The sequence below is a fragment of the Heloderma suspectum genome, chromosome 4 (assembly GCF_057233095.1).
Source record: "Heloderma suspectum isolate Gila_16-S chromosome 4, 16-S_ref, whole genome shotgun sequence".
In the NCBI taxonomy this organism is placed as follows: Eukaryota; Metazoa; Chordata; class Lepidosauria; order Squamata; family Helodermatidae; genus Heloderma; species Heloderma suspectum.
In genome coordinates, this window is record NC_139461.1 from 64,205,103 (window position 1) to 64,227,916 (window position 22,814).

At 41.2% G+C, this 22,814-nt stretch overlaps 1 protein-coding gene across 5 annotated transcripts in view; it reads right to left on the bottom strand.

Moving 5' to 3' along the window:
• Window positions 1-337: 337 nt before the first annotated feature.
• The window catches only part of FAM110B (family with sequence similarity 110 member B), a 110,306-nt gene continuing 87,829 nt past the window's right edge, over window positions 338-22,814 (bottom strand). Inside the window, exons 3-5 of one of the 5 annotated variants that reach the window (XM_084848060.1) lie at window positions 9,942-10,044; window positions 5,916-6,166; window positions 347-3,236 (exon numbers count right to left, since the gene is read on the bottom strand). In XM_084848060.1, the coding sequence (XP_084704186.1) occupies window positions 1,789-2,901 (1,113 nt within the window). In that variant the 5' untranslated portion in view covers window positions 2,902-3,236; window positions 5,916-6,166; window positions 9,942-10,044 and the 3' untranslated portion in view covers window positions 347-1,788. Of the gene's footprint in view, window positions 3,237-5,915; window positions 6,167-9,941; window positions 10,045-22,814 lie in introns of all 5 variants that reach the window. The other 4 variants (XM_084848059.1, XM_084848061.1, XM_084848058.1 and 1 more) reach the window with 4 other exon arrangements.

Below are 22,814 nucleotides of genomic sequence, written 5' to 3' on the forward strand. Positions count from 1 at the left end.
TACGTCTTGTGGTAGTGAATTCCATAGCAAAAGTGCTTCCTTTTATCTGTTCTGAATCTCCCACCAATCAGGTTCATGGGATGACCACAGGATGGGATGACCCTAGGTTCCAGTATTATGAGAGAGGGAGAAAATACCATGCATATTAATAAATATCATGCATATTAAATGCTTATACATGTTTAAGATCATATTCAGTTTAGCCCTAGGGCAACGGTGATGGTGTTTCCATTAAACATTTAACCAGGTGTTGCTCCTTCAGTCATTATATTTTGTCTCCCTCCTGTATCTACTTTGACATAACAAATTAAGAGTACAAAAGAGAAACACATGACCAGTAGCTGCACCGAGAGCTATTTATTAGCGTAACACTTTTTTTTAAAGATCTCATAAGAACTGAAATATGTACAAAGTCTTACAGCATTTACACAATAAAAAGTTTCGTATTAGCTGATGAAGTATAAGATAGTGCTGCAAAGTACTTCAAAGCATGAATAATAATAATAATAATAATTGTAATAATGAACCAGACCACTGCACTTTCAACTTCTTCGCTACGCACCACAACTGTCACTTTGGCATGACAGTTAAACCATTGGGAAGACACAAGATTGTAAAAAAAAAAGTGTAACAGACTGACGTGCAGCACTGAACATCATAGGGCAAGGAGAAGAAGAGAAGAGAGGGGGACAAAAAAAAGAAAAAGCTACATACGGTCATGTTTCTACAGTTTCCTAGAGCTGTAACAAGCTTCCACAGCCTTAAGATATAACATATTTAAGACAACATAATCACAATTTCTCAGATATAGTTCAGCTATATTGAGTGTGTTCGACTTATGGGTAAGAGGCTGTTATACTGATATGGCTGTGTGCTTCCATTTTCTGTTCATGAACTGCTCAAACCGGTCTACAAAAAAAGTAGTCAGCAACAGGAGCTTCTAATCATGATGTGCTTTGTCTAGTTAAAGGCATTCAAGATCAGCAAACAGGATCTAACAGTTCCTGTCAAAAGTTTAAGATAAGGAACCTTCCTTTAAAATGCCACCCATCATTTTCATTGGTCACTGTGTCAGCCTCTTTCAAAAATACCCCCTGTTTAGTGAAGCCATGCCATGACACTTCTTTTTACATCAAACACCCACAAGAGTAGCTTATAGAGCTTGAGAGACCTTTGTAGAGTACCTTTCCAGTTTGTAAAAAGGTCATGGGTGGGAGTGCTGGGTTGGGGGCCTTCAGCGAGAACATTAAAACAGAAAACAACTTAAAAACCCCCAACTGCATTACACATTGTAGTTTACAGATAGCTCATTTTATCCACAGACTACGATACCCTTCTAGGTAAGGTTCTATTTTGGCATTTCCTCCTCTTTTTAAATCTTGATTTAAGTTGAAAAGACACCTGCGTCTTAACTATACCTGTGCATCAGACACAAAAAAAATGGTAAGATTAGAAGACAACAACACAAGGGGCTACAGGAGTATTAAAAAGAAGCCATAGAACCATTTAATGTAAACAATTTATTCAGAAACAAAGCCCTATTTAGATTCTGGTCTTAAACTTTTGGCAGATAATGTGTGTACGCTCAGCCAGGCTCTGTAGCTAGTTATTGTTCAAGTGGAAGCCCGGTCAGTTCACATGTTGGCAGGCATGCAACTTGAAAACATTGCACAACAAGCAACACAACAAGAGATCTGAGAAGTGTATTAAGACTTCAAGTAGACTTCACAACCCTTCACAACTGAATATTCACAAAGATACAGTTTCTTCGTCCCCCTGCAGATCCACTCACACATGGGACACTTTCTGTGATTCTCTGGCTTGCTTGATGCTGTATAACCACTTGATGATTCTGGCATTTCTTTCAATTGCAGAAATACCATATGGCACGCGGTCATTGGCACTGTCATCATTTCTAAGGTCACTGTTGCTGTCCTGAGACTGTTCACAGTCTGAACTTATCATACTTGCACTGCGAAAATTAAGAGAGATAATGTCAGAGTTAGCCCTTGCAAAATTTTCCATCCCAAGGTTTTCAAGCTCTTCAGGATCCAGTCCACAGTAGTTGAAGAACCTTTCAACATCAGCATCGACTCGAAAGTATCTGTCACTTAAGTCTGACTTTGATCGTTGTAAGGAAGGTCGCCTGCTGACTCCACAACTGGATTCTACTGTGTCCATTTCTGGGGATTTCAATGTTGTGATGGCCGCAATTTTGGGTTTGGGAGGCAGAGGCGGAGCTGAACTACTGCACGGTATTGCTTTTAAGGGTTTGCCACTAGAAACTTTTCTAATGTCTGAGGAGCTATGAGAAACGTGCAAGAATGACTCTGGTGACTGTTCTAGTAGCCTTCTACTCACACTGGAGTTACTTTCTTGAGGACTGCTACGGCCTTGGGTGGGGTAAACCTTTAAGGATTCTGCAAATGAATGCCGGTGTAGGTCACCAGAATCAGATCTGTGGGGAGGCCAGTTTCGTGAACTATGTTTGTGCCCTGAACCTGAACTGGAGCCCTCTGAGCTATTGATGATATTTTTCAAGATCTCTAGCTTTAGGGTCTCCCTCTGGACGCCACTCTCAGTCTTTACATTGTTGCTGAACACTTTCAAGGTAGGGCTGCCCAAGGCCCGCTTAGCTGCAGGGCACACCGGTGGCTTGGGAAGCACAGCTGGCTTCACCGGTTCCTGTTTGGCATTGATGACCTCCTGGCTCTTGACGTATTTTGCCTTGTCGGCCTCCAGCCTCTCCACGGCACTGAGCCTTTTTGGATTAGGCTCAGCTTGCCTGCGAAAATAGTCAGGTCCTTTGTTTAAAATGCGGAGGGGAACAGCAGAGGTGAAAGTGATGGCAGGGCTGACGGGTTTGACCATGCTACCTGTCTGTAGTGTTTCTGTAGGCATGTTTGGTGGCCTTTCCCCGGCAGCCGTTTTGAATTCCTTTCTGGGATCTTCTAAATGCACGGTGCAGAAACATGTATATTAAGCACAATGAATAGCAGATGAATCTTGGAGTCTGAGGGTTAGCAGGAGGAGCAGCACCAGCAGCAGTGCTTCATTTCACGGCTCGTTAAACATCAGGGTGTTTCTTTCTTTTCTGCCCCCCCTCCAAGGCAGCCTCTGTACAAAAAGGCCACCAGAAACAAGCCTGTATTAATCCTGCTCTGCTGGTTTCTTTCTCGTCACCGAAGGATGTGGAAGTCTCTGCAGTTCTTTTGTGCTCAACTATAAGCAGTGATCTGAAATGCAAAATAACCAACCACATGTTAGTAACAGTGTATGATATCACAGCTATAGCAACAGAGATCTCTCCCTCCCTCCACACCCTTTCATTTGTTGGCTGAGCTACAGCTGTGAGCCGTACATTCCACCATACCTTGGCAAGTACCTTATTAAGACAGTAAGCAAACTGGGAATGAACGCTCTTCATTTATGCATTTTATATTAATGCTTTTTAATGAAGCTGTTAGTTATTCATAATCTAAGTCTGGGGTTAAAATGGTTTAAGGTGCAATTCTACGCATGTTTAGACAGAAGAAAAAAGCCTATAACTCCCAGCATGCCCCAGCCAGCATGGCTAGCTGGGGAATTTTAGGACTGTTTCCGTCTAAACATGCATAGGATTGCACCCTTAAAAACCTACAGTGACAAAGCCTCAGTGGGTTCTAAGGTAATTCTGGCTTACAGATCTTATGTGGCCTCTTGCTTCCTCAAGTCTGTGCCTGCATTTCTGCTAGTCACTGAAACGCGCTATGTGGGCAGAGTGAAAAGTACCTTTTAGGTGGAAAGAAAACTTCCATCCTCTCTTGTGCTATAACCATATCACAAAAGAAAACCAAAACTGTAGCGGTTGGTGTTTTGGCTTGGTGCTCTCAATCTATGAGGTTTTATATGGAACCCAGTTTCTACAAAATTAAAACCAGCAATACACGTTCCTTTAATGTGTGTCCATGTTACAAATATTTACGATGACCGTAAAATTAGAACGAAATGCTTATTATACAGATCTCTTTTTCTCTCATATGACATCCCTCCAAATAAATAATGAAAATATATTATGTAGCCTTGCAAACCTTGCCTTCTGTTTCCTTTAATTGGTCTGCCTCTACCTAGCCCCAATCCTTCTTCCTCCATTGCTTGCTACTTTCCCCTCTCATTGCTTCCTCACCTGCTGCTCTCTCCCCATCTGTGCTTAACTCACTGCCATTTCCTCTATTGTTGTTACTGCTGCTGTTTCTACTCAGTAATATGTAGTATTTCTTCAGGTGAAAACACCTGCAACAAAAGGGGAAGGGGAGTGGGTGTAGTGGCAGCACGGGATGGCCAGAGAGAAGTTAAAGCAATCTGTCACTGGGGCAGTTGTTACTTACCAAAGGTAAGTGACGAATTTCATGGCTGATAGGCAACACAAGAAGTTATGAAATAATGCCAGGAAAGAATTGTAACAACTTGAGATTGATCTGAAAGCAAATTAGACTATAACTAGAGGGTACTTGGTAACTATTAGCCATGAAACACTGTTCCTACACTCAGAAAGCTGTGATTATCTAATGCTTAGAGGGGAAGCAGGACAAAGCCATGGGCATCACACCTTGGGTGAGAATTCACCTGTAGTAGCTGGGCGGCCATCGTCAGTGATGGAAAACTGGTTGAACTCAGTGGGGCTCTTCACACAACACTCTAATCCACACTAAGTGGTAGAATGTGGGTTGTTTATTGAACCATGGGTTAGTGTGTTGTCTGAAGCCAGGACATTTTCTGCAGGGTGGCTTGTTAACCAGGGAGTTAACCAGGAAGTGGCTTGTTAACCACCCTGAACAGCCCAATAACAAACCATGGTTTCTCAAGGTGGTTTGTTTGAGAAAAATAAGCCACACTGCATGGTAAACAAGAATGTGGAAAACGTTCTGGGTTCAGACAGCACGCTAACCCATGGTTCAGTATGGCAATTCTTCTATCATTTTCTAATAGCTTTGATGTGGCTGATATATAAACCATAAATTCTAACGTGCAGCCTTTACTATGTAACTGTTTTGTTATTAAAGGGGACAAAGGTAAATACCGAGGATAAATTGTTATGCTGCAAATCTGTCACTTACGTTTGTCAACTGCAATTTAGAATGTTAATTTCAACTATGAGTTTAAGAGATTGTCTTTCACAAGATACTCTTGAGGGAAATTTAAGAATCTCATTTCCAAACAAATGGGTCTCATTTGTCTTATTTTTATCTCATTATCTGGGTGTCCATTTTTTAAATATCCCATTTCAGTTACAAATGAAATAAGATAAGGGCTCTGACAATATTGTCATAAACATCCAGGCAAATGGGTGACTAGCTCATTACTATTAACGTATCTTCACATGCTGTGCACATGACATATCACACAGAGTTAAAACAGCAACTCTTTTATATGGATAATTAACTTTTCACTTCCTCAGTTTTTTTTACCAGTTTGAATAAACTACTATTCAAGATCCATCATTCAATTATTTAATATCCTCAAAGGTCAACCTAAGTGATAAGCTATATAAATAATGCTCAGACTTTTCCTTAAGGCTTATTGTCTGACTTTCTGCAAAGTGCAACCAGGGTTGGATTCCATAAAGAGCTTATTTCGAAATAAACTTAAATCAAATTAACAGAGGAGTAACTTGTACAACTGCTGTCTGGGACCTTCCCTGGAGCGGAAGGTCCCAGATATCCAGGACTCCATGTGTGGACCTCAGTACCTATGGCGCCCTGGCTTGCATCAGTCATCTTCAGCCTATAAACAGTATAGAGAAATTCTAAATGAAGAGTCTTCTCACTTTATGTGGCTCAGTAAAAAGTGAGCAAAGCTTCTTTAAAATATTTTTGTTGGACATGCTATTGAAATGTTTTGTTTCTGTGGTGCAACTGAAAACCTCAAGTACAAACCTCAAGTAATTCCCTTAAAGGTAGGTGATGTAATTATTTGCAGAAGTGAAAATGGCCCTGTTGGATAGCACTATAGGTCAGTGGTAGAGGACATTCTTTGCATGCAGAAGGTCCTACATTCAGTCTCTGGCCTCTCCAGGTAAAAGAATCCGGTAGCAGATCATGTGAAAGAGAGCCACTGCCAAGGTCCAATACTGGGCTGCATGGATAAATAGTCTGATCTGTTATAAGGCAACTTCCTGTGTTCCTTCCTTAGAAGAAATGGAAGAAAAAGTTCCCTTTTAATAGGCTAAATATTTTAACAACATGGGCCTTTAAAGGCATAATTTTTATAAAATTTTATTAAATGCATCTAGCAAATGCTGCATGCCAAATTACAAGTTATTTGCTTTCTTTTTAAGGAGCATTACATGTATATAAAATATTAACATAGTTATCATTTTTTGCTATAAAATTAAGATGCCAATAATTCACATACATTATGAATTCTTAAGACCCTCTCATGGTATAATCTAATTATCACTATTCAACTCAATAGATGTTCTTTATATGCACTTCATTCAGCAAGAAATGTTTGTTGTACTTCATCTGTAACTGCTGAAATAAATACTGCAATAAAACCAGAATTAAACATCATTTAATGATATTAAGAATATGGGATGAACTCTTTAATGGACATTATCAGGCAAATGATAACTAAGGCTACAAAATTGTTATGCAACAAAACAGTACTGAATAACAAACTGGAAAGTAAACATAATACCACAGAACTTAAAATGTCTGTAGAATGTAGTATATTAGTTTTCCAGCTGTACAAATATTGCATTTCAGCTTTTGTGTTTTCTTTTTGAGGCTCCAGAATAGGTAAACAGACAAAAACATAGAGCTGTTATAATACATAATTACCTACTACTAACTTGCCACTTGCAACAGGTGAGGATTACATTCTCTTTCTACACATGTGAGCTCTTATGGGCAACCTGCAGATACGTACTGCAATCCAAAAGTTCCTTTGTGTGTGTGTTTTACACATTTATCTTAGACTGGCTAAGTGTGATCTGACAAGTGGAAACAGGTTTTTGCTCCCAGATTTCCCTCAATGAGACCATAAAAGAGTGCTGTAGGAGACCCTGCACCCAGAATCCTGCAAGCACTGAAAGCTGTTTCACAGCCCATTTCCCATTTCTCCCTCCCACCAACACAACCTCAGGGGAAAAACACATCAAACTCATAAAGATCTGTTGGTCAGAGAAATTGTCTTAAAGCCACTGTGCACGAATGGACTTCTGCTTGCATTGGGACTTCCCTGCCCTCTCCCCTGCAGACTTCCAAGCCATCGCCAAAATCTCCTCCAGAGGATCCCTTACCCGCCAGAGCAGATTCAGGAGGTACACCGAGGGGCATGAAATCCCTTTCACCAGCAGTTTCTGTTCCACTGGTGGAAGGGAACCATTGGAGTAAACCATTATATGTACATCGATACAATATATTTTATACAATGTATTCCTGTCAATCTAGAAAATGGCAGGATACAGTAGTAAAACAGCTCAGAATGATACTAAATTGTTGTTGAATTTATTTACATTACAAAATATACAGGGCCATTTATAGATTAGATCTCATTCTCTGCTACTACAAGCTATGTTTTTTTAGTTCCATCTTTTATGTTAATTTTTTTTTACCCTTGGCTAAACAGGTATCTTGTGTTAATTAAAAAAAGCTTTCACATAATCAGCAGACACTAGTAAATTAAAAAAATGAACACAGGAATCCTTTTACTATACCCATGTTTCTTTTGTAGCCGTTGTAGCTCCATACCAAGTTTCCAGAGAAACCTGAGTTTATTATGTGCTAAAGAATAGGAAATCAAGAATAGGAAGTTTGCAAGTGCCAGAATGAACATATGGAAGACATGAAGCTCATTTATACTGAATTAGACCATTGGTTTGTGGCCTGTGTCACAGCGTTGTCCACTTTTACTAGAAGAAGCTCTTTGGAGTCCCAGTTGCAGATGTGTCCTAGCCAGCTTTGCTACCCAAGACTTTTTTTAAAAAACTGCAGATACCAGAGATTGAACCCAGGACCTTCTGTAAACCAAGCACCTGCATTACCACTGAGCTTGGGTCTCTTGCTAAAGGGAAAGAAGCCAAAGGAGTACTGCACGTTTTACAGCAACACTGTCCATTAAATTTAATCTCCTTAGACAGCAATCCTATGGCCCCCTAGACAGTGTCTGGGGACCACAGGGCAGTTTGGATTCCTGGTTCCGAGGTTGGAATCAGCGCTCTGACCTTGGACACAAGGGTGCGAGCTCCCTGCCTCTCCCCCTTGAAGCTGGCATGGAGAGAGGTGCACCAGCTGTCCCTCCGAGGTTGCAAAAGGGGGTGGAGGGAAGGTAAAGGGGAAGGTTCTGTGGGACCAGGGAAGCAGGGATATGAGCTCTTCCCAGCCTTCTTCCCTCCCCCTTCACAGAGCCCTAGCTAAATGTTCTGCATAGGATGCCCATCACTCTCTGAGTTTGGAGGTTGATGGGTATCCAAATAGGATTGCACCCTTACCTGCTTCTTGTTTATACTTATGACAAATGAGTTGGTTTTTTTTCTTAAAAGAGGACACACGAGTCAGAACCGGACTGGGAGAAGCAAACTTGCATTGGGCGTAATTGTGACACCCATATATCCACTCTGTTAAACAATGGATATCTTCAACAGCAATTGACAGCTCCTCCAAAGGCCAGCAGACGTAACACAAGTCTAGTAAAGGGAGCTAAAATGTGCGCTTCCGAATCGGACTTCGTATAGTCTCTAATGTTATCAAATCAGTTAAGAGTTCAGAATGCCCTGTTGGAAATGTTGTCCTGTTTTCTGAATAGTGATCTATAAAACTTTATAGGACTATACTCCCTCAACCTTCTGATTGCTCCCTAGAAAACAGCCTCTGCAATAATGACACAGTAAAGGTTACTATTTATTGCCTTCCCTCTTCCCTCCCTCTTGTACTTGATTAATAATTTAAACTCTTTGGAACTTTCCTTTAAGTGCACCTATGGAGTTTTTCTTTCGGGGTTACCATTACAGAGTTCTCAAAGCACCGTGAAAGGTCATGAACATTTTTGGTGCAATCTAATTCTACAATACCAACAAATGTAAATGGAGCAAACAAAAACCTTTTGCCACATATGCATATAAAATAAGCACTTGGGATCTAGCTTAACGCTCCACAATTGTCTTCTTCCCTGGTCATTTGCTCAGCCTCAGCAAGAAAAAGTAGTGGATTTTGGACGAGAAAAAGCACACGAAGTATTTCAGGTGAAGGAAAGCCCACTGGAATTTAATGATCTACAGTGAACACTGTATGTCTTATAGGTGGGATGGAGAACCCTTTCTTATGATATTGCTGGTTCAACAAGAGACCATAATGGCTTAGAGTAGGGCTTAGAGCAAGGCCCCTTGAAGCCTCCTGAGACTGTAGATCCATGCAAATTTGGAGGAGGATGCAGCAGCCCAGAAAGTACTGGTAGTATGGGAATTCCTGAACCTATAAAATACTAGCCACCATCCACCAGGGGGACTGATGCAGTCAGACATGTCCTATTCTAAGGAACATAAAATACATCACAAACATGTAAATACATGTTTTACATCATAGTAAAACATCTCAAAAGGAAGAAATGAGACCATGTTGGAAGTCTATATAAAACAAAGAAAATCAAGTATATTTAAGGATACAGATGTTGATAGCTTCCATTCAGACTAATTGTAACTACTCTGCCTGCAGCACATTAACATCCAAGTGAGGCAGATAAAACAACTATCAGGTGGATCCATAGTTGGCTACAGGATTGGACTCCAAGAGTGCTTATCAATGGGACCTTCTCAAATTGGGGAGAGGTAACGAGCGGGGTACCGCAGGGCTCAGTCCTGGGCCAGTGCTCTTCAACATTTTTATGAATGACTTGGAGGAGGAGGTGCAGGGAATGCTGATCAGATTTGCAGAGGACACAAAATTGGGCGGGATAGTTAATACCTTGCAAAACAGAAACAGAATTCAAAGTGATCTTGATAGGCTGGAGTGCTGGGCAGAAAACAACAGAATAAAATTTCATCAGGAGAAATGCCAACTTCTGCACCTAGGAAAAAGAAACCAAATGCACAGTTACAAGATGGGGAATACTTGGCTCAACAACACGACAAGCGAGAAGGCTCTTGGAATTGTTGTAGATCACAAGCTGAATATGAGCCAACAATGTGATGTGGCTGCAAAAAAGGCAAATGCTATTTTGGGCTGCATTAAGAGAAGCATAGCTTCCAAATCCCATGAAGTACTAGTTCCCCTCTACTCAGCACTGGTTAGGCCTCATCTGGAGTACTGTGTCCAGTTCTGGGCACCACACTTTAAGAAGGATGCAGACAAGCTGGAGAGGGTTCAGAGGAGGACAACAAAGATGATCAGGGGACTGGAAACAAAGCCCTATGAAGAGAGACTGTAAGAACTGGGCATGTTTAGTCTTGAGAAGAGAAGACTGAGGGGAGATATGATAGCTCTGTTCAAGTACTTGAAAGGCTGTCACAGACAGGAAGGCCAGGATCTCTTCTCGATCATCCCAGAGTGCAGGGCACGGAATAATGGGCTCAAGTTACAGGAAGCCAGATTCAGGCTGAACATCCTGAGTGTTAGAGCAATACGACAGTGGAACCAATGACCTAGGGAGGTAGTGGGCTCTCCCACACTGGAGGCATTCAAGATGAGGCTGGACAGCCATCTGTCAGGGATGCTTTGACTTATATTCCTGCATTGAGCAGGGGGTTGGACTCGATGGTCTTATAGGCCTCTTCCAACCCTACTATTCTATGATTCTACTATACTTTATGAGACTGGTCTGCTGATGGACTGAGGGCAATAACCCATTTATTTTAAATTGTATGTTGTTTAGGTACTTATATCTGGTTCTTCAAAGCAAAACACCTTAATTAACTGGCTTACAATATTATATTGGTATAAATACAATTTAGCACATTTAAAATTCAATATTTCAACCAATACAACAACAAAGAGCCATTTAAAATAGGAGTCAAAAGAACACGACAGTTAAAAGGGCTTTCGAAACAGGAGGATCTTTAGAGCACACCTAAAAACCATGAAGGAAGAAGAGCTTCAGCTGTGTATTCCACTGTCACAGAGCCACCACTGAGACATCCCAAAAGGATCTTAGTTAACGGCATTTATAATATTTCTTGTGCATCTTAGGGTTTCATTCTGTGAGGCAGGGTAGTGTAGTGGCTAGAGTGTTGGACTAGTCTCCCAGACTTGGGAGATCTGGTTGTAGTCCCTACTTGGCCATGAAGCTCACTGGGTGACCTTGGCCAGTCAATGACCTGATTCGCATGATCACTGCAGCTTAAACACTGGCTTGTTTAAGCCACAGCGCATGCCGGGCGCCATTTGCCTAATTACCCAGCTGGGCATGGCTTGTTGTGTCATCTGAACCCCAGTGGCATGGCTTGTTTAAGGGGGAACAACCCTCAAATAATCCAACATCAGGCCATAGGTTATTTGAGGGATGTTTCTCCCTGAAACAAGACTGGGGTTCAGACAAGTTTGACTAAAAATCAAGATCCATTTAAAAACCAGGATCCATCTTGGGACTGACCTAAATCAGTCCTAAGATGAATCACAACTGGCTTAATGCTGTTTAGGTGAAAGCAAAAATACTAGTAGTTTGGGGTGGGAAGGGAAATGAAGAAACTGCTTTACCAAATTAGTTTTGGCATTGAAAGAGTATGTATTTTATATTTATAAAACAGAACAGTCCTCTTTTGTATTTAAAAGCCAATCTTACCTTTAAGAACACTGAAAAATACTAGTGTACATTTTATTATTATTTATTACATTTCTATACCATCCAATAGCTGAGGCTATTTTACATACACTAAAAGCAAACTTTCCCTTCCTCCGTATTGGGGAGCAGGTGGGTGGGGAAGAATGGTTTCTACGCTAGTATTTGTGAAAGGTGATCTGCTGGATGTCAGAAATGCCAACATGAATGTGTTCTAAGAAAACTGGTCATTTAGCTCTTGAGGAGAAAACATTGAGTATCTTCCTCAACAGACAGTATGGCTCACGCAGAGAGAGAGAGAGAGGGAGAGAGAAGAGGACTTTGAAAAGGTTAAAAGCAGATTCTGGGCAGTATGCCAGCCTCCAACTGTGTTTTGCCCTGTTAATCTGCGCCTAGATTTTTGCAAGCCGAATATATGGCATCTGCATAAGGCTTCTTGGAATACCAGAAACTATTCATTGTCTGCACAGAGTCTGGAATCAACTGACAATGCTGAGCTAAAGGACAGCCTCACTTTGGGATAATCAGCAGAGGCATTTTGATCATTTGGATGCAAGATCTATCATTACAGTGCTACAAGGAAGCAGGTGGTGATTCAGAGAACACCACAGATAAGGTAGGTGTGTGTCCCACAGATATTAAGAGTTGAATAACAACAGGTAAGGTTGAAATACAAAATCAAGGCAAACAGAGGGAATAGGGACAGGATGAATGTCTGTGGTTTGGACAGTTGAAGTTCAAGAAATATGGTTTACTTTGCTGTCCCTCCCATGATAACCACATTCATTTATTATTTATAAGAATTGCAGAATTATGGAGATTTTAGATGGAACCCGGAGCTCAGGATTAGAATTAGAGTAGAGACTAAAGTATAAATGAAATGAAACGTCTCCCTTGTACATTTTAATGCTAAGCTATTTTAGCAAAGTAATGACTATATATATTAATACCGACTTTAGGTGCTGAGTTATGAAGGCTATATAGACAAAACTGGACTACTGAGAAACAAGAGGAAGGTATCAGCATGGGTGGAGGAATCCCAAGATTTGAAGAAACAGAAAAAAACATTTAGGAAGAAAACCTTAAGGGGGTACCCCCCCCCCCGGACAACCCTATGAGAACTGAACCAAATGGCCACAGAATACCGAGTGCGTATTTAAGGGGTTCCCAACCTTTTTTTGGAACTGTGGGTACATCTGAGAATTTGAGAAACCTCTGTGGGCACCACCACAAAATGACTCCCATGGAGGATGCGGCTACATGGAGGATGTAACTACATAATGGCTGCCATGGGGGCCTGGCTAGTCAAGAGGTGTGTGTTGGGGGGAGAGAAATAGGAAGGCTAGAGGCTGGGAGGAACAGGGAAATGGAAAGAGTTATTTCTTCACCTGCCCAATCTTCTTCCACCCACAGACCTTTTCCCTTTGCTCTCCCTTTCTTTCTCTCCACTCCCAGCCTCTAGCCTCACTATTTCTTTCCCTGCAACCCCTTTCCTTACTATTTCTCTCTCTTCCCCATCCCTAGCCTTCTTCTTTCTCTTCCTTCCTAGCTCCTAGCCTAGTTCTTTCTCTCCCACTCACCCATTTATCTTGCCGTTTCTCCTCCCACGTAGCCTCTCTCTTTCTCTCTCCCTTTGCCTTGCTTTCTCTTCAAGCCTGCTGAACAGCTGATCAGCAGCAGGTTCAGGAACAGGAAGGAGAAAGCAAAGGCGCCCAACATTTTTCCATTTCTTATTAAACATTTTTCCATTTCTTATTAAACATTTTTTTTTTTGAAGGGAGCAAGGAGTGGAGAACTTTGCCAGTGCTGCTGGAGGCCCCCATGGGTACCACATTGGGGACACCTGGTGTGTATGTGTAGGAATTTGGTGCATGTGTGTGTGTGTGTTCTAAGGCTAGGGGGTGGGGGAGAAGGGAAAATGGAACGTTCTGAAAGAAGGCATGGCTTCACAGATCACTGAACCACAATACTCCACACTGCAACAATACGTTGCAGGTTCCACTTATGACATTCTATTGTCAAAATTCTGTATCCTTCCACAGCTGCCAATAAACCTAGCATAGATGTTTTCTATTGCATTACAGTAAAAGCAAACCTCCCAATAATAATAAAACACAGAGTCAGTCCACAACACTACTAAATATGAAACTTCATTCTTTCTCTATTAAGGATAATTAACATGATACAAATTAACAGGATATAAATGAAGGGAGGTATGCTATTTCATTTAGAGCTGAAGTATACCAAGCTCTGTTCTTTGTCCGAATGCATGCATGCCCATGCCACACACACACACACACACACCTCCCATAAATACTCCCCAGAGTCTTTAGCTGAAGCTTTTCCTCCCCCATATGTGGCAATATTGCTTTTTTTCCCAAGCCTAAGCTTCCTCAAGCTCACAGCTGGACATGGAAGGTTTTACCCTACTCCCCCTGCCCTGTACATCCTCAAAGATCCCTCTACGGTAATTAGGCTTGAAAAAAGCTTGCCATTGGCAGCTTTTGTGAAGCCTAACTGCTGTGTGCATGGGAGGCATCTTCATGTGCGTGTGTCTATGTGTGTGTATGAATGAGTGTGTGAGTGTATATACACACAAGCATGTGAGAAAGTGTATGGGGTGGCCCCACCTATGTGTGATTTGGCTCCGCCCACCTCTGGCATGGAGCCCCTGGAAAGTTAGCCACAAGGGTATGTGGCCCTTGATCTCATTGGAAACAACAACAGAATAATTATTACAGCAAAACTTCATAGCAAATCTCAAAAGCAAAGTATAGTCGGTGGGTGCACTGCACTTCAAATGGGGTCACTGATAGTTTGGACTGAGGAACAAGTATCAGTTAATTCCTTTAACTCTTGTGAGACAAGAATTGTTTGGAAGTGTCAGGGAAAAAGAGAAATGCAAGCATCCAAGCAACAACAGAGAACAGATGCATTGAACTTGTTTCTCCACACTTCAAGTCCCATAAAGCACCTATGTGTAACATAATATCCATTGCAAAGCAAAAGATAAACTTGCAAGCACTTACATATTCAGTCAGCTTTTGAGACCAAAGTTAGTATTCAGCAGAACAGGAGAATAGTGGCTGGAGGGGTTGGGGGATTTAATTTCACTTACAAAATATTTGAAATTATCAAACTCCATCTCCACTAGCATAGGCAGGTCACCTTTGTTTTTTAATTTGGTTTCAATAAACTTTCTGGGTCAAATTGTTTCCTCTCCATGGAAACAATTCTTAGAGAGCTTGGCATGACTCTCAGATCAAGGCACTTTACAAGAAAGCTCTTTTCATGATGCAAGGCAGTGTTTACAAATTACAGGGAGAGATTCTGCATACAAGGGTGACCTAGTGTAAGCTAATGTGTAGTTGTTAGCCATTTATCAAATGTAGATGAAATGCAAATCCTTTCTGCTGAAAGTAACAAGAAAAAAGGAAGACTTCCACACTTCCTTTACAATACTAAATGTGTTGCAGTGGGATGCTTGCACGGAGTAGATTTCTTTTTTTTCTTTTTTTTATAAACATGGATGCCTCAGGGATTTAAAAAAAAAATTCACACACATATATATCACAAATATGGTCATAATTATCTCCCAAAAGGAGACCTGAGGCCCATCCCTTGACTCTATTGCCCTGTTATTGCTTCGTTAGTGAATTTCCAAAATACATTTTACACTCACTTTCAGTTTTCATTTAAAAATTACAGAACAATCCTAAAGCCGAGGAGCCAGATGGACGAGTGCTGCTATCTCAGAAATTCTGTCCTGTCCAAGGTCTGGCCTGGCTCTTGCCAGCAGGATGGGAGGAATGGCAGAGGATTTTTTGTCTCTGCTTCCTCCAAAAACAGAATTTCTGCTTGACAAGCCTCAGAGCCCCTCTAATTTTTTTCTCTGTAATGGGGTATAGTTAGGGGCTGTTGGGTTTTAAACCACTTGGATCCTTGCCCCCCCCCCCCACTGGCATGCCCCAACACTCCCATTACTCCCCCTTTGCAAGGTTGGAGTTCTGACCTCACAGAGGAAGCCACTGTGGAACCTCATAAAGAAGGAAAGGGATCTGGTGAGAGCACAGATATTCAGATAAAGTGCACCAGTGTTTGCGAATAGGCATGGAAAAGGGAGTGTAGGCTTGCACTCCCTATTTTTTATGGGGCTTTGTCTTTCAAGGAGAGAACTTGTCTTCCAAGGAGGGAACATGGCAAAAATATATATATGGGTATTTGTCTAATGTCAAATAAACCCTACTGACAGTATCAAATAGGCCTCTTACGGTACATTTAAATTCCCATTTGGTATTTCAGTACTAGATAAATGAAAGTAAAGGCAATGCTGCTTACAAAACATGCAACATTTCTGATAATATAATTCTACCAAGATAGAACACCTAATGTTCATCTTTCCATTCTCAGTTTTGTTAGAGTGATTCTAGTTATCTCTTTTGTTCAATTTCTATAGGAGTTTAGCTTCAATGAAGTACAAATTAAACACAGCCTAACTACTTCACATTCTATCGTGTAATCTCTTACAAAACAACCTGATATTTTATACAGCCCATTAAAATTAAACACATTGCTAAAAAATCTGTTTTCAGCAAAAAGTTAGTTGCATAAATAAAGAAGTTGCTGAGTTTGTGCTGAAATTAAACTATGTCAGTTTTGACTCTTGTTATTTCTGTGTTCAGAACTTCTATGTTCAGAAGTCTAAGTAGTATGCTTACTTGACACAGATGTGCTAGGTAACATAGTGAAAATTACAAGTCACTGTTCCAGTAATTTCTGTCCTTCAAGGAATAACTCTAGGCAGAAAGAAATCAACACCCCCCCCCCCAGTAACTAGCTGTCATTGTAAAGACCAGCTATATTTTGTGACTATTTTTGCAGCCTAGCATCAGGCCAAATTTAGAAACTATGTACAAAGTTTGAACTCATTTTATGAAATGCTACCTAACCCAAATCTCTTAATGCCAAAACAGCTATGATTGAGAACTTGTACAATCTTCAAAGCAAAACAAGGGAGTTTTCCAAAGGTCAGAAATTCAGTGAATTCTGACTTTAGAAGTATTTGGTACCCAGTGAAAACGTTACAGTACATCATCCGTACTGCGGGATGTTTGCTCTTTGGTCTTCTTTCAGGATGGCCACTTCTTGGCTAAACCTAATCTGTGCTTAATCTGGATTCTTTCATGGTAATATCTCATACTAAGTACAGATACAACCCATAGTCTCTCATAAATGTAAATTGTATGTATGTGCAAAGTTTATGGGTTGCTTTTTTGGGGTGGGGGGAGAGAAACTGCACCAAACAGAACCTTACAAAGGGAAAGAATGGAGATAACAGTGGGGATCCCTCCAGGGGGTGTAGCTAGGAGCCCAAACCCCACCCCCTGGAGGAACCCAAGGAGGCTCCATGGGCCAGATGTAGAACCAGATTCTTCTGGATTAGGCCTGCAGGCCAGAGGTTCCACATCCTTGCTTTATGAGAATAAGACTTCTATGAAGTGGAGAGGAGGGGAGATAACTGAGTTAGAATACTAGCTGCTAGAAACCCAAAGAGTTTGAACCTTTTGCATTTCATAAACACGATGCTGGTTTATACATAAAATATATAACAATCAAGGAATTGTATTGATAGTCTGATGGTATTCAGAATTATACTGAATAGTCATATGAACAATTAGTTTTAGCAACAGAGACTTGAGAGGTAACAAACATTTTCTGTGCAAGAAGGGCTAAAACATTCCCACAAAACCACTTGCTCTTCCAGGGCTGTTTACCCAATAAACAGCTGCTTTCACACCATTAACTAAACAAAGCAGTAGCAGCTTCTTTTCTCCAAATACAGGGTCCTAGCCAATCAAGCATCATATAGTAAGTTTGTTGACGACATTAAAACATGTAGCCAGGTTTGGCTACATGAAGATATAATCAAATCCATTCGAAGTGAGAATAATGTTTCATGTCATCTTTGAATGGGCAAATATTTTCAAGCCAGTGCACGGCTTGCCCCAGCCCATCAAATGCAATTTGCTTCAAGCCCAAGAATACTTCTGTGAAAGGCTCTCAGCTTTTTGGCCAAGTCCTACTTCTTAGAGATAGGGCACATAAGACACCCCCAGAATATACCCTCAAAAGCAATTCCTTCATTTATAGCCTTTCTTACCTCTTGTTGATCATGTGGTCCATACATTCCAAACACATTACTGCGCAGACTCAGAACCCATGTGTGTGATGCACAGAGGCCGTGAAAAAGAAATCACAGTGAATAGAAAGGTGGCCTACTTTTCACCTGAGCTACAAGACCAAAATAAAAAACTAAGACTACATAGCTCAAACTACATCCAGATGTTCACCAAAATATTATGTGTGACTCATTCTGTTTAAACTTTCCTGTCATCAAACACCACGTTACCTGTGTGGGCTAATGCTGCCAAGCAGTCCTGTACCTAGCTTTGCTGGGCTTTGAAACTGTAGGGAAAATATGGAAAAGAATTTGACAAAGTAGAAAAATAGCATGGAGTGCTACTCATGGGAGGCATGGAGCGTTTCATATCTGGGTCAACCAGCTCAAGATATGGCCCCCAGTAAGATGGTTAGAAGAGCCTCTGAATCTGGTAGAATTCCTCAAGAACACTGGACTTCCAACTAGTGAGTCAGGATCCACAAGACGGTTGCATACTGATCTAAGGTGCAACGTACTGATAGTACTACAACAGTTTAAAGAATATAAAAACAGAAAGATGGGGAAAAGGAGAAAGAGTGAAGGCATGCCTATGCAACTAATTTATAGTGACTCTAGACTGGTTTAAGTGGCATTCCCCATCCAACTTAAACCAGTATGTCTGTAATGTATGTACACATGACCTGAGAAAGACAGAAGGAGAAGGCACACCCAAAGGACAGGGAGGTGGGGAGAGAGAAGAGAGAAAGAGGGGGAGCAAAAGAGGCCTAAGTAACCAAATTAAAACTGGATCCCATGTTGCAGTTTAGGGTAACAAGGCTACAGGTCAGAAAAGGTTAATGACTACTGTCCTAGAACATCTTAGTAATATAGTAACAGTTAATTGTTTTGGTAGAGGTAATGAAGGTTCTGGTAGCAAATGATTAAGCTGAAATGTCGCAAAACAGTAGGGTTGGCAGAAGGGTCTCTGGAGCTGCTCAGATTCTAGAGAGGTCAGGAAGTAAGACCGAAGAAAGTGTGGGAGAAGCAGCAGCAGAAGTGTGCTCCTAGAGACCTGAAGCCAAAGGTCTGAGAACAGGACAGGCCAAGAGAAGCAGCGGCCTTGTGTAATTAATATTGGGACTTATATTAGGAGAAGCAGACCAAGAGATGACTACCAGAAAGGAAAGAGTGAAAACTGGGAGATGAGCAAAGGGGATAGATACCCATGGCCATGCAAAGCAGAGGGGACAAATCATATATTTTAAACAAGCAGGAAAATATTTGCCAGTGGTTCCTAGATGACAGTATAGCACATGGGCATCTATGTCAAGCAGATTACATGTTTTGCAATGGATTCTCACTTCGGGCCAAACTACACATTTGTTGATTGTGTAGAGTGCTGCTGAGCCTAATAGGTTTATTTGCTTTAGTGTCACTGTGCAGATCGGGACCAATGTAGACCAGGAGGGGAGGATTAAACTGTCCTCCACCAGTTTCCCCTTTACATTCTACACTGCCACTGGGGCAGCGGGGGGAAGGAAGGGGGGTTAAAAAAAAGAAAAAAAAGTCTCCCTTGGAGTCAATGGAGTCTTTCCCCTTTGTTTAAGCCGGTGTGTGGAATTTTGGGAAAAACGTGTGTGTGTTAATCCTTCCTTCCTGGTGCATGCTGGTCCTGATTCAATCAGCTACATTCCATACAAATAAGGTAACAAGTAGTTTGGCCCTTAGTGAATTGGAATGAAGAAGCTGTGCTGAACTCTGACCAGGCAGCCCTTCTTCTCCAATCACATTTATGCTGCCGGAGCTGGCAACACTGATGAACTATTACAGCCTTCTCCAACCTAGTGCCCTCCAGAAGTTTTGGACTTCAACTCTCCTAAGCCCCAGCCAGCATGGCCAATGGTCAGGAATGCTGGGAATTGTAGGCCAAAACATCTGGAGAACACCAGGTTGGAGAAGGCTGATCTATTGACATACCCAATGAAGCTTCAAAACTGATTTTATGGCTGTATATGTATAAACCAAGTAGCAATAATATACACTAATGAGCGAGATCAGGTTCCAGATTCAAGAAGTCTAAAAAGATTGACAAATAATTACTGTAATGTCCACACCTGAGTGACATATGCTTATTTGAATGCTCATGTGGAGGGCCCACTACATGTGATTGATAAAGTTCCTGATCAAGTCTACCACATATAGAACTGCATGCATGGGGGCTCTGTACGAGCATTTAAATGAATACATGTTGGGCACTTTGCGTGTGTGAGTGTGTGTCTGAGAGACAGAGGGGTGGAGGGGACTGGCCACCCCAATCTACACATATTTAGTACTCATGGATAATGAATACCTGAATAGGGCTAGGGATCCAATAGAATATCATCTGGCCCACATTCTCGGTCCAAACAACTCACTGCTCAGGAGTACACAGACCTGTGTCTCCTTCTGTTTGACTCTCTGAGCTCCAGCTGCTAGCCACCTGTGTGACCATCCACTTGCCTCCAGCCCTGGGTATTGCTGGGTACCTACAGTCGTGAAGGGCAGAGGTCATCTTTTAAACTAACTGAGAACTACATTTCACTCAAAAGAGTTTTTGTCTATTTTTAAACTTAAGTCACCTTAAATTTGAAAACCACTGACCTAAGTTCCTACTTTTAGGGAACCCTTGTCCAAACCAAGTCATTAGCCAAAAATCCGGCCCTGTTTTTCATGGAACGTAGGTACATTGCAGATATTTGTGGGCACTTTCAGTTCATGAGGGACATTGGCTAGATCTGTTATGCACCACCGTGTATTAAGAATACATCCCAGAACATACCCCAACCCCTTGTTTGGTTGCACATTGTCCATCTTTCACGGTAGCTTGTTCACCATTACTGATCTTCTCATTGAAGAATCAGAGTACCTTGGAACATGGGTTGAAAGCCACTGAATTAAATGATCTTCAAGGGATATTGGTTGATTTGATTAAATAGTTTCTCAGTGGCAAACCGAAAAAAACTTTCATGTTTACTTTACTGTCCTTCTTCAGCAATGATGTACACAATATGTCAAAAACAATTAGAAAGGTCAAAACTGCAGGAAACATAGCACCCTTAAGACACAATGGAATCCAATAAGAACAAGTGGGACCTGTAACAAAATGTTGCAGTGTGGACTACTCCTGTTCAAGTTCCAGCCAGCCCACTATGCCCTCTTCCAGAATACTCCATTCCATTGTTCCTCCATGTAGTTTTGGAGACAAAATGGGATTGCCACATATCTATAGCATGAGGCAAACATCAGATCCTGCAACTCAAAGTGTCAGTTGATTTTCCCTAAAGCCCAGAGGCCCAGTGATCTGCTATAACTGAACCTGGAAGCACTAAGAGAGATACACAGTTACTAGGAAATGGCAAGTAGCAGGTGGGGAAAATACCAAAAATGTTTTGGAGCTTGCATGAAATAAGGATGGTTCCAAAATAGTCTATAGGGATAAGCATGATTCACAGCAGATATCTAGAAGCATCTATAATAGGTGAAATAAGCAAAGCAATATAAATAACAATGTTTAAAAGCTATCAGGTTGTTTTAACCACTTATTTAAGAAATGCAAATATCAAAAAAGTACAAACCAATTATCTACTTGATGGATACACTGAAGTGAAAGAAATGCCCATCTTTCCTTTGTGCTTCTTAAGATTCCATTTTAGTCAAGCATCTCTAGCTAAACACATGTAGCCAGATGCTACACAATTAAGGCTATTAACCACATCTAAGCACTAATCAAAACTAAGCTAGTGTATGCAATAAGAGGTATAGGCTGCTCTGTATACATTCAACATGCAACCGATCAAATAGCCTCTGCCCAACTGCTTCAAGTCATGGGCTCTGAAACCAAAATTGTATGCACATAACAAAACAAGATGTTCATCCAGATTAACATCGTCTTGGCATATTGCAGTGCAAGTTCAATCAGTGTATAATATGAAAAGATATATTGGTTTGTACACCAATGTCATGATCCACGAACCCTCACTGAGTTGAATATCTCTCGTTTATAAAATGGATCCAGTGATGTAACTGAGAACTGCATACTGCACATATGGACCCCAAACATTACCTTCCTAGTGCCACCAACTGAAAGACATTGTGCCGAAGCTATTCTGCCTTTTCCCTCTTTGACTGATTTTTTGTGGTAAGAAAAAGGGTGGTAGAAGGAGTGGGAAAACATGGGAGGGTTACAAATGGAAGATGGCAACATCTTGACCCCCGCCCCCGCCCCAGCTTCTGTGAATGAGGCAGGATGATTGAACAATCAACGCCTCATCTGGAAGCATCCCCATGTCCAATAAACTTGTGATCTGCAAATACGTCAGTGATTAGATTTTAGGTAAAAACAAAACAAAACAAAAAATGGGAAAGTTACAACCACTGCCTACTTATTATGTGTTTGACCCACCCACTGTTTTGGAAAAAAGTCTTCTTCAGGGACTACCTGCACTATGTGAATGCTTGAACAACTCAACATTAAACCAGCCCCTGAAGAATGAGACCTTTCTTCAAAACATCGGGTGGGCAAAGCACATAATAGGCACTGTTGTGACTTTCTCCTTGTTTTTCTTTTTGTGATTGGAGTGCCTTCCTGCTGTTTTTCTAGATTTTAAGTAAACCTTACATTTGGAGAGGGGAAAAGGAGGTTAAAAGCAACCTTTTCATATAACCCTTTGTTCACTCTAACCAACGAAATCTAGGACAAGAAATATTAACATTCACCCTGCTTCAGAAAGTCTAAACTGAGCCTTAATAAGGTAGCGGATGTATGCAAGAATAGCATAGCAAGACATCTAGTAGATTTTTCAGCAATAATCTGTAGACTTTAAACTTCATGGACCTTCATAGTTGAAAAAAATGACAAATTCTC